At 50.9% G+C, this 17665-nt stretch overlaps 1 protein-coding gene across 7 annotated transcripts in view; it reads right to left on the bottom strand.

The window, feature by feature from the left end:
• Nucleotides 1-16417, bottom strand: part of SGSM1 (small G protein signaling modulator 1) — an 89516-nt gene extending 73099 nt beyond the window's left edge. For 6 of the 7 annotated variants that reach the window (XR_006607169.1, XM_045081474.1, XM_045081477.1 and 3 more), the window contains exons 1-2: nucleotides 16288-16417; nucleotides 16115-16158 (exon numbers count right to left, since the gene is read on the bottom strand). Coding sequence is in view for 5 of the 7 variants with exons in the window: in XM_045081474.1 (XP_044937409.1) it covers nucleotides 16115-16158; nucleotides 16288-16306 (63 nt within the window). In the remaining 2 variants the exon portion in view is untranslated. Of the gene's footprint in view, nucleotides 1-582; nucleotides 653-16114; nucleotides 16159-16287 lie in introns of those variants that run through there. The other variant, XM_013063530.2, reaches the window with a different exon arrangement.
• Nucleotides 16418-17665: the final 1248 nt, after the last annotated feature.

The following is a 17665-nucleotide window of genomic DNA, read 5'->3' as shown; positions in this document are numbered from 1 at the left end:
ATGCACCTACCCCAGCTTCCCATCCATGTGTCTCTTCAGGACTTAGCTGGCCTCTGGGGCAGTGGCCTGACCCCACCCCTCCACGTGGGACCTCTGAGCATCAGCCACTGCCCACCTTCGGGCCCACCCTGCAACCACTCAGAAACCAGTCACGCCCTCCCACCTTCCACCTGCAAATATTTAAATAGCACAGAGGAGGAGTACTCTCTAGAGGGAGTCAGGCAGGGAAATGGGGCCAACCTCCAAAGCTGGAAGAGGGGCTCCTAGGGCTCCCAGGCCTGCTTTGTCTCCCCCCCCAATCCCCTGCCTCCTTCCTGCCACCTGTCCACCCCTATCCAGGTACCCTCACGCTGCCCACCTGGAACCCTGCCAGGTTCCAGATAAACTCACTACTGCCCCTGCCTCTCCAGGTAGTGCTATGCTCACCCCTTCTATGCCTGGAGAGGAAGAGTCCAGCCCAGTGAGCAGGGCTGTCCTAAGGATTATGAGACATGTTAGCAGAGGGCCCGAAACAGGACTGGGCACCCAGCTGGCACCACAGAAAGGGAGGCACCCGAGTGAAGACAGTAAAAGTCAGCTCACGTGTCAACAGGCCCAGGTCAAATTCCAATTCTGCCATTGGCTGGGTGATCCCAGGCCTCAGTTTCTTCATCTGTAAAATGGAGATGATGCTCACACCACCTGTCAGGGCTGCTAGGTGTGGATTTCATGAAGGAACCATGCACAGCGCTCAGAATGGGGGCAGGGGCTCAGGACCACCACCCTATGGAAAAGAGAGCTTCACATATGGCACTTGTTACCTCTTCTGCCACTGTATACGTTTGTTTAGAATTTATCATGGCCTGACTTTCACTATATATCTATGTGCTTATCTATTTAGTAGTGTACACCTCTAGGACAGTGCCGGGCAAACAGCAGGTACTTCATATATGCTGATGACCACTCTGATGATTCTAACAATGCTAACTCCAGCAGCTAATGCTTATCAAGTTTGATTCCAGGCAGTGTCTTTAAGTCCCTCTGACACGTGATTGCATTTGCTGTGTGTTCAAGGCCAGGGCAGGCAAACCTATTCTGTAAAGGGGCAGAGAGCAAACACATCAGGTTTACAGTAGGACTGCCAGAAAAATACAGGCTGCCCAGTGACATCTAAGCTTCCAATATGTAAGGAATTTCTTCTAGTGTTAAGGATGTACCAAATATTGCATGGACCCTATCCATACTAAAAGATTATTTGTTGTTTTTCTGAAATTCACATCTAAGCAGGCCATCTGGATTTTTATTTGCTAAATCCGTCAAACCAATTTGCAGGCCACATACAGCCTATGCCCCATCACCTCCTGTTTTCACAACCCTTTTTAGGATGTCAAAACTGTTCTTAGCTTAAGGGCGATGCACACCCAGGCTGGATTTGGCCCACGGAGACCCCTGGTATAAAGCACCCAGCACTGTGCCTGTAGTGCACCTGCGGCCAAAATACAAACCAGCCGAGCTGCCACCTCAGTCCTGACTCAGAGCACACCATACCCTGGCTGGGGTCTCAGAGGGTTGGCGGCTGGCAGTGCAGGTAGGTGAGTAATGCTGAACCCCCAGCAGCTAATGAGATGGAGGCCCCCTGAGTCTCACGTCTGTGAGAAACTCACAGCAGAAAGGCCAGTTAATTTAGGATGTCTGGAGGGCCTTTAGGGTGGCATTAAAAATAGCTCTCAGTCCTTGGGCCAGGTGAGGAGGAAAGGGCAGTGAACAGAGGGCTGACTCTGCCTCCCATGCAGGCACTCTGGATGCTGAGGACAAGATGCCGGTGCCCTAGTAGGCCAGCGTCTCCAGCCCTGCCCTGGACTGCTGACCCTAAGACGCAGCTCCCCCAAGGCAGTGCCGTGGGATCTTCTGTGCCTTTGCTCACAGATGCCTTCTGCCAGGTGTCTTTCCCTCCATGCTCCAACTCACTAAGTGCAACTCGGGCTTCAGCCCAGATATCACCTCCTCCTCTTGGGAGCCTTCCTGGACTCTCCATACCCAAGCAGGGATAAATGTACCTCTCCCACGTTCTGCCAACACCTGCCTTCCCAGCACCTATCACATGAGACAAAGCTGTCCCTGATTCACTCATCATTTATGGAGCACCTCCTATGAGTTTGGTACAAGGTGACAAGCAGATAGAAGCCCTGTCCTCTTGGAGGTGACAGTCCATCGAGATAGACATTAACCAAATCCAACAAATGGGGACATTACAACAAAAAGTGGGGCCAGTTCTCTGCAGCCAAAGAATGTGGTTCCATGAGAACAAATAACAAGGAAACCGGACCTGGTGAGATAGGTCAAGAAGTCAGGGAAGGCTTCCTGGAGGAGGTATAAAGTATAAACTCAAGATCTAAAGTATAAACAGAACTGAACTCTCCAGTCTGTGGTTTTTCCAAACTCTAAAGCAAAGGGGAAAAAAAGCGGTCCCCTGCAACTGCCCCCACAGAGCCACCATGGAGCTCAAAGGAAGGAACGGATGTAAGGACAGTGTGGCAGGGAAAAGTACTACATGGAAATAGCTGGCGGCTTTTTACTTTCTAATTTGTTATAGGTGGGGCACCCAGGAGGTGAGCTGGGAGAGGCTGGAACAGGGCTGCAAGCTGTGACTCTTTCCATTGTGTAGCCCTACCTTCCTTTTCTGCCAAATCCTGTCCCTTCCCCTTCCTGCACCCAGCTCCACCAGTCACAGGTGCCATTCCTTCTTTGTGACTCACCATTCCCGTGCCCCGCCTTTGCTTTGTGCAGGCCCCTCCACCTGATATCCCCACCCACTCCTACTCCATCTCCAGCTCTGGAGAAGCCACCCCATCCTCCAGAACACACTCACTGAGGTGCCCCTTCTCCTCAGTGAGTTCTGGAGCATGGGGACCCCCCTGAGATCCCTGAGGAGGGTCCTGAGATACCCCCAAAGTTGATGTGATTCCTCCCTCTTCTAAGCTCTTATGGTCAGCCAGGAGCACTGGGCTCTCCAGGCAAACTTCCAGAATTCACACCCCAGCTCTTGCACACATGATCTTGGGCGAATTGTGTCCCTTCTCTGAACCTCAGCATTCCCACCAGTAAAATGGGTCTCAGCTATTTGCCTCACAGGCATAAGATAATACATCGAAAGCATTTAACAGGGTGGCAGCCCCAGAGTAAGTGCTTCAGATACTGATCAGATATTCACTGAGCCTGGCACCATGCTTGGGGACATTATTTCATTTATCCCTCAGGGCAATTAGGTGAGATGGGTATGAGAACTCCATTTCACAGATAAGGAAACTGAGTCTTGGTGAAGTTAAATACTTGTCCAAGAGCACATGGCTTTTGAATGGCAGAGTGGGGACTCGAACCCAAGACTAACTGTCCTTGCACTGAGCCTGGCACGCAGCAGGTTCATTTATTCATTCAACACCAATGGGTGCATCCCACAAGCCAGGTGGGTGTTTCACATCCATGAACCCAAAGATTCACAACAAGCATGCAATGTGGGTATCACTATTGTTATTCTATTTTCCCAATGAGGCAGGTGACCTAGGAGGGACAGAGACCATCTGGCCCAAGAAGAGGTTGGGATTTGAATCAAGGTCTCCTGCTCCAAAGTTCCAGGTGGCCAGTGCACCTGCTCCTTCAGCCCCGTACAGCCAAGTGTCATAGTCATGGCCAACTGCTACCCACGTCCAAGTCCTAGGGCACCAGCCGGCTCCACCTCTGTCCTGCCATGACCTTTCATCCCTGATCTCCCCCAGGTATGCCCAGCGCCTCATGGCTCCCTCTCCCTGCTGCACATCGGCTTCCAAAGGAGAATCATGATCACAAAGGGAAAGCGTCCAACCTGAAATGCTTATTACTGAATGAAAGAAGCCAATCTGAAAAAGGCTACATGCTGTACAATTCTAGCTGCAGGACATTCTGGAAAGAGCAACTCTATGGAGACGGTGAAAAGATCAGTGGTTGCCAGGGGTTAGAGGGAGGGACGGATGAATTGGCAGAGCACAGAGGATTTTTAGGGCAGAAAAAGAGATGTATAGGAAATCTCTGTACTCTCTGTTCAATTTCCACTGTGAAGCTAAATCTGCTGTTAAAAAAATAAAGTCTATTTAAAAAAAAAACAAGAAAAAGAAGAAAGGAAAAAGGAAATATCCTTCCTGTGTTCTGGGGCTAGTACAGGATGTCAGCATGTGTGCCATGCTGTGGCACACGGGTGAATTGCCTCCTCCCAGATGGGGTCCTCCATGCCCTCAGACCATCATGGCCTGCACTGGGCTGGGGTCTTCTCAGACAAGGGGTCTGCAGGGGTCTGGCACTCAGCAGGAGTGCAGCAGCTGCTGGTGGATGGATGGATCAGAGCTTCCTCTCCTGGACTTCCAGAACAGACCTGCCCCACCCTCCCACCCACATCCTTCCACCCCTGCCCTCCACATCCACACAGATGGAAGACGAAAGCCAAGACACAGGACAGTCCTTCTGCAGCCCCATCTGTGCGGTGGGAGAGAGCAGGGGGCCAGGGAAGGGGTTCCTGTAAGTGATGTTGCCACGGCTTGTGGATTTCGGAGGGCTAGAAAAGTCCTCCCTCCCGTACCTCCTTGTTGACCTGCCCTAAACGTGACTGTGGGCCTTGCAAGCAAAAAGCAAAAGCCTTTCTCTTTCACTGGGCAGCTGCTAGGCTGGTCCCAGTTAATGGTTTACTAGGATGCTATAAATAGGCACCACGCATCGTTCCCTCACGGTATAGGGATGCGCCAACCTGCTCTGACCTGGAAGCTTGACGTTCTGGACACTGAGGATGGGTTTCCGACACACAGGCCTCCTCTCACAGCCCTGCACAGGTGTTTAGACCCCCCCCCCCGACAAAGAGGTCCCCCCGCCCCTGCTGCCATGCCCGGTTCTGGGGCATCTATCTGAAGGCATCTTGGTAAAAAGTTCCTTCCAGCCCCACTCCCACACATGACCACTCAGGGAGATGATAGAGCTGTGCAGAGTCAATCCCCCGCCGCCCCTCCACTCCCAGAGGAAACGGCCTGCGTGTCTCACATTCCCAGCTCACCCCCTGGAGACCAGCCAGCATTCTCCTGGGGGCTCTGCCTGCTGCGGGAGGCGGCTCCCCTGACAACGCGCCTCGCTTCCACAGACCCATGGGCCTCGTAGATGAGGAAGGCACACACAGAGTCTGGAGCAGCCTCGATTCTCTTTGCGGGTCTGAGCAGCTGCAGGAAAGAAGAGCCAGAATTCCCAGAAGGTTGCTTCAAACATGCACAGGGTGTACCAGGAAACACACAAACGGCCTCTAGCCTAGCTTAGGAGGGAAAGCAGTCCAGGGTCGCATCCAAGGGCTGGGTTAGGACATTGGCTCTGCCCCCTTCACCAGCTGTGTGACCTTGGGTAGGTCATTTCACTTCATCCATCCGTCCATGTACCCACCTGTAAAGGGAGATAATAAACTGGACCTACCCTCCTGAGATGTTTTAAGGATTAACTGTGTTAATGAATGTAAAGCACTTAGCATAATGTCTAGGGCACAACGGAACTTTCTGGAAATGCTCTAAGCCTGTGTTGTCCAAACTGGGATCTCTAGCCACATGGGGCTGTTGTGCACTTGAAACTCGGCTAATGCAACTGAGCGACACGATTTTTTATTTAATTGAGTTTTACTTAAATGTAAGGAGGCACATGGGACTAGTGGCTCTCATTGGACAGTACAGGTCCGGAACACAGCAGGTGCCCAATAAATGCTAATTATGATTATTATTAGGGGTGGTTGTGATTGGAGGGCTCACTGAGTTAGAGATTAGGGAGGATTTCATTTCTGAGTGAGCCGAGGTCGGGTCAACTGTATTCCTCTTTACATCCCAGCATCTTGCCAGGTGGTTCTAAACCACTTTGGATTTGGGGGGCTGTGGACTCCTTAGAGGTACTGAGAATACTGTCTTCCTACAGCAAGTACAACTTCAGGGCTCTGCATGATGCTGGAGTAGAATCTCTGATTCCACAGACACCCAGCACCTAGTAGGCCCTCAAGTAGCACTTTCAAGAGGACTGGGGCAACCTCCGCACTTCAGGGCTGGGCTCCAGATGCTGCACCTTCATCCTATCCAGGTGGACATCTGTGGCTTTTCTGCCTGGTTCCCATGTCCCTGTCTGGTCACTTTACCCTGACACTCCCTGGGGTCCCCTCTCTCACTCTCACTGGGCTTAAGCCCCACCACACCGTCCCTCTAGGCCCAGCCTAGCAGAGCAATGCACCCAACAGCCATTGATGCAAAAGGTACATGTGACCCAGCTGGTCCGATGAGACCTAATCCTAAAAGTTCCCGGAGAACCATGGGGAAGAGGAAGCTCTCTGTTTGCTGATGCCAAGCTGGCAGGTTGTACCCTGAGAGCTGCTGGGGCAATGCTTTCCCTCCCCACACAGACAGGCAAGGCAGAAAGCCAGCATAGAGACATGAAAACAGACAGGGTCCTGATGACATCATCAGAACCCCTAGATAGAGCGGCACCTGAAGCTGGATGGACTCCAAATTCCAAAACGTCTGAACCAATGAATTGATTTTTTTTTTTTTTAGCCTCTCTTTCCCTTTTGGTTTTATGTTTATATATGTATTTATTGTTCTAGTTGGTTTTGTTAGCAAGTTATTACTCAAATTGAAATGGGTATAGCTAGCTAAAAATTCCCTGCTATGCTGCTTCTCAGTTGTGTGACCTTGGTCCAGTTTTATTTTTTTTTAGACTATTTACTTATTTATTTATTTGAGAGAAAAAGAGGGAGAGCAACAAATAAAGGGTAAGAGCAGAAAGGAGATGAAAGAAACAGACTTTCTGTGGAGCAAGAAGCCCAACACGGGGCTCAATCCTGGAATCCTGAGATCATGACCTGAGCCGTAGGTAGACACATAACTGACTAAGCCACCCAGGCAGCTCAGGTTAACCTCTCTCAGCTTCAATTTCCTTCATCAGTAGAGCTGCTATTTGTACCTAGTCTAAAGGAAGCTTGCTTGATGCATTAAATGAGATCAAACAAAGCAAATTAGGATTTAATAAATGGTGGTTGTAAAGATATCTTTATGTCTAAAAAAGGGGGGGGGCAAAAATGCATGATAGTTGCTATAATTCTAGCTTGATAATTAAATGTTATTTACTAACTAATAAAAATTAAAGGAGAATCATTCAACGTCCCAGGTATCACCAAGTCTCTTCACTCTTGGGACTTCTGTTATTTGATTTTTAAATCGGGATTCATGGCTAAAGGAACTGTTACTGCCCTTTATAAACCTGAGTTCCTTCAAGGTACGCCAAAGACAAAGCACAAGAATCTATTCATGTCTTGTCTTTCTGTATGACTGAAAGAAAAATACGCTGCCTCCCACTGGAGTTCAGCACTCTTAGCTGCTCAGAGCTAAGAGTGGGCTCAGAGAAGCCAAGTGGTGGGGCCAGCAGGCTGATGAGGGGGTTGGACCTTCCTTGGCTGAGGGATTACCTCCATGAGGCCAAGGAGCCACCAGACCCAGAGGGAAGATCCCACTGCCCACCTCAGGATGGCAAGGCAGCCAGGCAAGACTCAGCTTTCCTGGCCCCCCTTCAAGGGCTCATTCCTCCAGACTCCCATGAAATAACCTCTCCCCAGCCTGTGGCTGCTGCACCCCCAGCCCAGGGCTTACCCACAGAGAGACAGATCCCACGCCAAGAACATCTGCAAGTTCAGATGTGCCTGACCAGAAAGGGCAGCACAATGTCCTTCTGCAACTGAGTTCTGTCTTACTCTTAAATGGGTGAGCCAAGCAGTATGCCAGGGCCCTTCATGAATACTGGTGAATTCCCAGGAATGATGGCATAATAGCAGTGCTGCGTAGTACAGGGTACGCTTGTCATCTGATGCCCAAGGATGCCGGAGTCAGAGAGGTTCATGCGTCCGCTAAAGGACAGGGCCAGAACTTTAACTCAAGGTGGTCCGGTTCCAAAGCTTGGACCTTTCCCCAGTTCCACATACTCAGGGTATCTCCTAACCGTAAGTAGGTCATCAGTTTCAGCTCTGGAGTAATGCAGAGCAGGGTTCTAGGGCCAGAACCTCATGCTGTACTACTGACAATGTCCATGACCTTTGGCAACTTACTTGCCATCTCTGCATGTCAATATCCTTATCTTTAAGGGACAGCCTTTTTACCACTTCAAGTGGTGGCATCAGGACAACAGAACAAAGTCATCTATATAAAATGCCCAGTAAATGCTGCTTAAGAAACAAATAAAAAAAAAAATCTTTATCCATTAGAATGCCTTTCATTGACCCTTGTTTTCCCTGAGTGGAATGAAGGCTCCTGAAGAGTTTCATCAGCTACTGAGTTTTTAATAGGTCTTAAGTATAGGCTTGGCAACTTCGGAGTTGACAAAATGCAGAGAGACTTGGCTCTCAGAAAGAGATGCTGGCCAAATTTGATGGCTCAAGGTTCTTAGAATCCTGGGGCCGTCCAACCTTGTCTACTTAGAAAGCAGAATGACACAGGGAAAAGGGACCCGTTCGGAGGCCACAGATGCTTAGGGGCAGAGTTGGGACAGGGCTCCAGTGTTCTCCCTTCCCATCCTGGGGTCTGCATATCCATCAGGGTGACAAAAATGCCCTTTCCTACCTGCCAACCAGCAACAGAGGTGACCAGCCTCTCCCGGAGCACCTCATGAAGTCACTGTAGGGGAGACCCAGCCAGACCATGCAGGAGACATAACCACGCCGTAAGTCCTCTGTCACCCTGTCCTCTGTCACCCTCGTCACATCTGACCATGGTGCTGAAACCCAGGCTCTGCACCAGCAGGAGCTCCCGGAAGCCACACTGCCAGAGCCCTGAGAAAAGCATCAAATGCACCGCACGGCTGTGGCTGCATGATTCATGAGGAGAAACTGCCATCTTAAGCCTGGAAACACGACACATGCAAACTGATCTGAGTCAACCCTATAAGCATCAGAGAGCCCAGAAATATCTGTACCGTTTTCCTGCATCCATGCGACTGGCAAGCATTTCTGGAACCCCTTCTTGGCTGGTGGGGTAGCTGGGCAAAGTTGGGGGGCTCTGGTTTCTAGCCTGCATATTGAAAGCTCAGAAAAGAACAAGATGTTTCCTCTCTTGCTTAATGACTTTGTGCCCCCATTCGTCCCCCGCATTTATCACTAGCCTATAGCCTGAGCAGTCTACAACATGGGTAAATTCCTATTCCCCCCACCCCTCGTTCAAAATCCTCCCATGGCTGCTATCTCATGTCTGAGGGCCACACAACCCTGAAGGAGCAGCCTCCTGTTCTCTCTTTGACCTCATCTCCTCCTCTACTCTGTTCACTCCACTCCAGGCTCCTTGGCCTCCTTGCCCTTCATTGCTCCTGACTCTGCGCCTTTGCATATGCTGTTCCCTCTGTCAAGAACACTCTTCCTGCAGATGTCAGTAGGGTTCTCTCCTTCCCTTGAGGTCCTTGCTCAAATGCCATTATATCAGAGAGGCCATCCCTGACCACCTCCTCTGGAGAACCCTTCCCCCTCCTCTCCACTCCCTTTCCAGCTTTATTTTCCTCACAGTACTTGTGGCTTCTAATACAGGCATACTTTGCTTTATTGTGCTTTGCAGACACTACTTTTTTTTTCTTTTCTTTTCTTTTTTTTTCTAACAAATTGAAGGTTTGTAGCAATCCTGCATTGAAAAAGTCTAACAACATTTGCTCACTTCCTGTCTCTGTGTCACACTCTGGTAATTCTAACAATATTTCCAAACTTCTCTTTATTATTATATTTATCACAGTGATCTGTTATCAGTGATGATGACTCCCTGAAAACTCAGATCATGGTTAGCAATTTTTTAGCAGTAAAATTTTTTTTGTGGGGGGAAGCCTGTATCTCCTACTTAAAATGTATACAATATGGGGTGCCTGGGTGGCTCAGTCAGGCAAACATCTGCCTTCTGCTCAGGTTGTGCTCCTGGAGTCCCAGGATCAAGTCCCACATGGGGCTCCCTGCTCCACAGGGAGTATGCTTCTCTCTCTGCCCTCACCCCACTCGCCTCCCCTCTCTCTCTCAAATAAATAGATAAAATCTTTTAAAAAATGTATACAATATATTTAAAGTATATACAATGTATATAATAAGATAAAAATATAATTTATATAATAACATAACAGTATTTCTTCTTCTTTTTTTTAAAGATTTTATTTATTTATTTGACAGAGAGAAATCACAAGTAGATGGAGAGGCAGGCAGAGAGAGAGAGGGAAGCAGGCTCCCTGCTGAGCAGAGAGCCCGATGTGGGACTCGATCCCAGGACCCCGAGATCATGACCTGAGCCGAAGGCAGCGGCTTAACCCACTGAGCCACCCAGGCGCCCCCATAACAGTATTTCTAAGTTAAGATATATACATTGGTTTTTTTGAGACACAATTCTTTTGTACCCTTAACTGACTACAGCATAGTATAAACATAACTTTTATATGCACTGAAATACCAAAAAACTCCTTTGACTCAATTGATCACAATATTTGCTTTCTCCTGGTGGCCTGGAATAGAATCCAAAACATCTCCAAGGTGTGCCTGCATATATTTATTGTTTATCTATCTGTCCCCCAACTGAACTATTTGCTTCATGATAGCATGTGAGCAAGGATGCTGCTTTGCTCCTTCTCTACAGTTCCTAGAGCAGTACCTGGTATATAGTTGATGCTCAATAAATATTTGTGGAAGAAAGGAAGAAGTAAAGAAGGAAGGGATGGAAGGAGGGCCGGGGGGGTGGGTGGGTAAGAGGTGGGGAGAGAAGGAGAGAGGAAGGAGAAAGTTTTCTTCCAAGAAGTGGCAAAAGTCTCCCTCCTGGCCCCTGTTATCAGCTGACACTTTCTGAAGTCCAAGTCCAACCAAGACCCTCCCTGCTCCTAAGTCTTCTCCAGCTCCACACTATCTGATGGAGCAAATGTTGCAGCCTGGCAATTCACAGCCCCGAACAGGCTGTGGCAAATGGACCTGTCCTGCCTCATCTCTTCCCCTACACTCATCTGACCCTAAGCCATGTTTCCCGGGACTCGATGAACCTCTGTGAGGCCACCCTTCAGAGCCAGACGAAGAAGGATTTGAATCCTGGCTTCTCCATGGGCTGGCTGTGCAACCTTAAAGGGGGCTGCTTAACCTCTCTGTGCCTCCAGCTCTTCCTTTATCAAGCAGATAATTATTCTCCCTCTCAGGGCTGTCGTGGAGCATGTCGGAAGGAACGTCTGGGGGTGCACTCAGCACATGGTCTGCACAGAAGTTTCTCAATCACAACCATGGTGCAATTCTGGGCTAGACACATCTTTGTGGTGGGGAGGTTATCCTGGGCACTGTGGGAAGCTGAGCAGCATTCCTGGACTCTCCCCACTAGATGCCAGCAGGACCCCCAGTTTTGACAACCAGAAATGGCTCCAGACATTAGCAAATGTCCCCTGGGGTAGGACTGCTGGATTCAGCAATACATACCGATACTAAATAAATAAATAAATAAATAAAAGTATTTACTGTGGGGGCGCCTGGGTGGCTCAGTGGGTTAAGCCGCTGCCTTCGGCTCAGGTCATATCCCAGGGTCCTGGGATCGAACCCCGCATCGGGCTCTCTGCTCAGCAGGGAGCCTGCTTCCTTCTCTCTCTCTATGCCTGCCTCTCTGCCTGCTTGTGATCTCTCTCTGTCAAATAAATAAATAAAATCTTTAAAAAAAAAAAGTATTTACTGTGTATGGGGAATTCAAATTTAACTGTATGACCCATATGTTATCAGGCAACCCTACCCGGGGGAGGGGGGCAAGTTGTCACCCCTCTTTCATTGAGCACCCCTGGATTAAAGTGGGAGCACCACAGGGGTCTTAGTAGAAACATGGGTTGGTTCTCTCACTTTCCTCCAACCTTCTTAGGGTGTGATGCCCTCCTCCCCCATCCTATTACCCCCACAGAGGAGGGCTGGGAGGCATAGCTCCCCAAACTCAGCCACTGTGATAAGGGCTCCCCATGGCAGCTCTTACACCAGACCCAGTTGGCAGAGGTACACGGAGTGTCCTCTCCATGACCTGACTCGTCCCCCTGTCTCCTTCCCAGGGTCTCTCCTCCTGCCCTCCAGCAGCAGCCTTCTCCCTTCCAATTAAGAGGCCTCCCAGGCCCAGCACCAGGCAAGAAAACAAGGCAGTTAGTCACTTTGCTTCCCTTATCAACTCCTCGGTCGGTCACGTGGCTGGCTCCTTTAATGGTAGTTGTCATGGCAACGAGAAGCTAGTCCCCACAGCTCTGGGAACCAAAACAAAATTAAGGGGTGGAGGCCGGAGAGGAAAAGAGGGGAGGGTGAAACAAGCAAGGAAGGAGCCTGGATGGAGCTGGTTGGGTTTAAGTGGAGGAAATTGTGCCCGAGCGGAGGCCACCATGTCTCCAGCTTTCCCTTGGCAACATTGGGGAGACAGAGAAAAAATAAGATGTCTGCCCAGAAGCAGCACAGCCTAACATAGTGGGCGTTTCCACGTGGCTTATCCTGACAGGTGAGTAATCTTCATCCTCATAATAAATAAACTGAAACTCAGGAACCTTGTGAAGGTAAAGACAGATGCTTGTCTAAGACTGTACAACCTACAAGCCGTCAAGTTAGCTCCACCCTCTACCTCCATATAGCTCATGTCCTCCCCACTCCTCTGCTTCTGCTTTTAGGGTAAGACCACATGCTCTGCCCCTCTGCATTTCGCACCCAGCCACTTCCCCAGTCTGTTCGTCCCTCAGGTTCATGGTGCTCCCTCCAGCCACAGTCTTCGTATATGCTGTTCCCTCTGCCAGGAAGGGTTTTCCTCTCTATCTTCCCAACTCCCACCTCCACCTAGAAGGTTTACTCATCGCTCATGTATTTTCTTAAACACCCCTTCCTCCAGAAAGCCTTCCTGGGCCACCTGCATGAGGTTAATCACACTGTTGTGTGTTCTTGGGTGCCAAGCATCTCTACTTCACGCTTTGGTGCAAAGCCTGTCATGATCCCTTGAATTACAGTCAGAATGTCTATTGGGGGTCTGTCTACCATACCGGATGTCAGCCCCAAGAGGGCAAGACTTATCTTGTTCGCTGCTGTAGCCACAGAGCCCAGCCCGGTGTCTGGCACACAGACGCTGCCCTAAACATACCGGAATTTAAACCCAGCTCTGGGTGAGCCCAAAGCCCCTTTCTGACCTGCTTCATGGTTACTGGGTCATACTGGCTCCCAGAGTCAGCACTGGACAGAGCTCCCAGCCTCACGGACTCTGCTGGCCTTTGCGGTTTCTGTGGCTCAGCCCAAACTTGCACACCTTATCTAAGGAAACTGATTGTTAAGCCACCTTCCAGAAAGAATGATGGGAGTTGCCTCTGGCAGGCATGTGGCTCCTCTGAACCCAGAAAGATGGGGGGAAAAAGGAAGAGCAGACTTGACTTCCAGATTTCCAGGCAAAGAGCTTCCCTCCACCATTCCACTGGAGACAGGCTCTCTGATACTGGGAAGAGAAGCTCCCCAAAGAGGTGGTTAGAGTAAGGAAAGGAGATAAGAGGTCTGCTTTGGTGGGGCATGGACTTGTCGCCATGCCCTTGGGGGCACCCATGCTGAACAAAGACTTCATAGAAGACCTGAACTTGTCTTCTCTTTACTGGTTCTGTACCTTTGAGACATCACTTACTCCGTCTGGGCCATTTCAGCTCTGTACGATGGAAATCATGCCACCCATGCTGAGACTCTGGTGCCATGTAGACATGGAAGGGCACATTTGGGATATGGGAGGTAAGAGCCTGGCTCTGATGTCAGACAGACCTGGTGGTTTAAGTCCTGGCTTTGGACCTTCCTGGCTGCGTTCCCTTGAGCAGCTCATACCTCCTCTCCAGGCTTGGTTTCCTTGGTCCATAAAATATGAACAATCTCAGTCACCTCATAAAGTTACTATGTACATCGGGTATGGCACAGAGTAGCCCCCACTATATGGAAACTCTGATTATTGAAATGGCCCAAGAAAAGTAGAATTTAGAATCAGTCACCAACTTGTGACCATAACCCTTGCCTTCTGGCTGCAGGTTATATACTGCTTGAGGCCCTTTACCCAAACTTGCAAGGTTCTGTCCCTGACCCCTTCAGGCACCAAGCAGGGTGCCAAGGGATCCCTCTGATCAGATGACGGCTTTGGCCTTATGCCAGGCAGACAGTTCATTCCAAGCCCCAAACTTGGCGGCTCCCAGGAGAGAGGATGCAAGCCCACAACTCTGGTCACCAGGGGCAAAGTATCCCCCACAGCCTGCCACTATCCCAAACTAGACTAACATGGGTGGGATCTCTAAGAACAGTGGAACAATACCTCTTTCTCCAGATGTGGAAACTGAGTCCTTGAGAGGGCACAGGGACTTGGCCAGGGCACTGAGGGAGCTGCTGGCTGAGCTGGGACCAGGGCCCCAGCTGAACACTGCCCAGAGGCACTGTCCTCCCCATCGCCATTCCAGGTGAAAATATCTGGGAAGCACAAATTGACCTAAACTAACTAGATTTAGTTAAACAATGAACAAACAGGTTCTACAGACACCCTCCCCTGACACAGACATCAGACTATTGTAGGTCTGTGGGTTTTGTTGGAAGGATGGTCTATCCAGACAGAGCTTTCTTCAGGTCCCCACAGTGCTTCTAAGAGGGCTAAACTGAAAAGTTCTGGGCCTTTCTGAGGAATTCACATATCCAATTATGCATCCTTATTCAGAAATCCTGGAGTGTACAACCAGCCCAGGAGCTGATTCTTTAAACAACGTGGGACATGCCACTCACAGAGATCTATACACAGACATACGCCCATGCTTTCCAAGGAGGTTAGGGACAGCAACAGGTCCCAGCATCAAGGCTGTCTTTGATGGCTGTCTGCCACCATGTGGTGAGGGCCTTCTTGGTGCTTGGTGCTGACACCAAAGGCTGATACCCTCAACACACACACACACACACACACACAGGCAAAGGAATCAGGCCAACCCCGGAGGTCTGCAGCCATTCCTGGTCTCAGGCTAAAGACCCAAGATAGGTGATCAGCTCAGCAGTGATGGGGTCCCAGGGTGAGGGATGTGAAGTGAAATAAGAAAGGCAAGATACACACACACACACACACACAGTTACACATACATGGTCACAGCCTCACACACATACACAGAGACTCATGCATCACAAAGATACACATCATAGTCACAAAAATGGATAAACAGACACATGTACACACAATATGGAGATGCACTTGGGTATCTCCAGACAGATGCACAGACATTCTCAGATACACACACTCACAGCCACATATCCTCACCCACACAGGCGTGAGTGTGCTCTACACACACACACACACACACACACACACACACACACAGTCCGAGCACCTAAATGCTTCCCAGAAACCCATGCTTATAGATTCACCCCTTTGCGGGAAGTCAAGTGCTATTAACTAAAGGCTAGACCTGGCTCCCATCTGGCCCCAAGGAGAGAGAAGGGGCAGAAGGGCAGCTGAGCTGGGACTGATTCTGCGTGTGGGGGGTGGGGAGGGTGGGGGGAACCCACCTGCCATGAGGCCTTGGCACATGCCCACAAATGAAATAAGCCACTGACTAGGGACTTCCAGGGAGGGAGTCCCCTGGCTCCTGGGGGTGGCTCCAAGGACTGAGAATTGGGGGGAAAGGGGAATGGAGGATTGTTATTTTCCCAAAGTGAATCTTTCCCCTCTTCCGAAGTCTGGTCCTCCTTCTGCAGCCCCATCCAGGCCCCGCATTTTCCAATACGTCCAGTCAGCCCCCCCAGGTGCTTGCCTCCCCTTAGTGAGACCCACCCATTTGCTCCTTCACAAGAGGGGTTCCTACCCAGGCACATCCAGGTGTACCCCACACCTGGGGGGCCCTCCCGCTGCATCCAGAGCCCCCCCCAATACCGGAGGCTCCCACCCCCAAACTCACTGGCCTCCAGTTCCGCAGGAGGTAAATACCTACCCATGTGAGCCCCACACCGGAGGTGCCGCCCCCGCTGCCAGGAGCCACCACTCCTTTAGAGACCTTCCCCGGCGTAGGGGTGCGGGGTTGCAGCAGCCCCCTCCCTCAAGGTCGCGACCCCCGCGCCGGCCCGGGTACCTACCTCCTTCTTGACAGTGCGCAGCAGCCTCTGTCGCGTGTCCGCTTCTGTGGGACGAGATGGGGGACGGCCGGTCAGCCCAGCGCAGAAGGCGGAGGCCCGGGGCTGTCCTCCCGCCGCCTCCCCCCGCCACCCCCCGCCACCCGCCGCCACCCCTGCGCCCCACGGCCCCTTACCCGGGGGGCCCGAGGCCATGGCCGTGAGCGCTGCGTTCCCGGTCAGGCCGCCGGCGGAGGCTGCTCGCTAGCTCTGCTGCTGCAGCCGCGGCGGGGCGGGGCCCAGCGCCGGGTGACGTAAGGACCCGCCGCGCCGCTGCCCCGCCCCTCCAGAGAGCAGCCGCTGCGCGTCCGGGTTCCTGGCGGGAGGTTCCTCTGGTGCCAGACGCAGGCTCAGGTCCCAAGGCCAGCGCCCCGCCCTCCGCGGAAGCTCCGTCCCCTTCCGCCTTGGCACCCGGCGCCCCAAGTCCCTCACAACCTCTATTGGGCAGGGCAGGGAGGGATCCTTTATTGGATGTCGGCTCTGTGCCAGGCTCCAGGAAGCGGAAGGAGATGGAGGGACTGCTACTGATGCTCTGAGCCTCAGGGGTTTCGCCTTTGAAATGGATATAATTTGATAACATAGGAATGATATGAGACTCAAATAAGAGTGCAGATAAAGCACTTAATGGAGACCGAGGAAAAAAGACCAGCAACCGTAGAAGATAGCTGCTATTGTTATTGTTATTGTTGTTATTATTATTAGGAGTCTTGCAAGATATGGCCAGGCCTTAAGTGGCTCCCTCCCCACATGCAGATTATTGGGAAAGATCTTCGCAGGACCCTAATAGGGCACCTGTGAGCCAGGACCTCCAGGGCCAGGCAGGCAATGACCTCTTTGGGACCCGCACTTGTTCCACCAAGTTCCTGACCGCGGCCACCGAGACTGCGACTCGGGTCTACAAACATTTATTGAGCACCTACCATGCGTCAGGTTATTGTGCTGAGGATACCAAAGTGAGCAACTCAGACAAAAGCCTGCCCTCCCAGGGCTTAGAAGGCAGAAAACAAAATAAATAAGCAGATCATGCGCCATGTTGGAAGTTTCTGGAGAAAAATTACATAGGCAAAGTAGACAGGGAGGGCCCACACAGATGCGGTTTGTATTTTGAAGTAGGATGTTTGAAGGGGGCCTCACTGAGGAGGTGGCATCTGTGTAAAGAAGAGAAGGAATAGACTGTGGGGATTTCTGGAGGAAAAGCATTCCAGGCAAAGGGAGCAGAAAGTGCAGAGGCTTTGAGGTGGGAGTGTGCCACTGGGTATGACAAATATCTCAGAGGCCCGTGGGGCTGGAGTGGCATGAACAAGGAGGATGGTGGAAGACCAAGGTCCTGTTATGGCCTTGAAGTCCACTTTAAAGACTTGCGTCCTGCTCTCAAGAGCTCCCTTACCCCGCCCCAGATTCAGAATCCCCTCTTTTCCATTTGTCAGTGTCGGAAGTCTTTGGCCATAAGCCAGAGAAGGTGATTTTGGCTAACTTAGTGAAAAGGGAAAAACTGGAAGGATAATGGGAATGCCA

The sequence above is a fragment of the Mustela putorius genome, unplaced genomic scaffold (assembly GCF_011764305.1).
Source record: "Mustela putorius furo isolate JIRA1106 unplaced genomic scaffold, ASM1176430v1.1 tig00000578_pilon_pilon_pilon, whole genome shotgun sequence".
Classification (NCBI taxonomy): Eukaryota; Metazoa; Chordata; class Mammalia; order Carnivora; family Mustelidae; genus Mustela; species Mustela putorius.
This window is presented reverse-complemented; position numbering and strand designations above follow the sequence as displayed.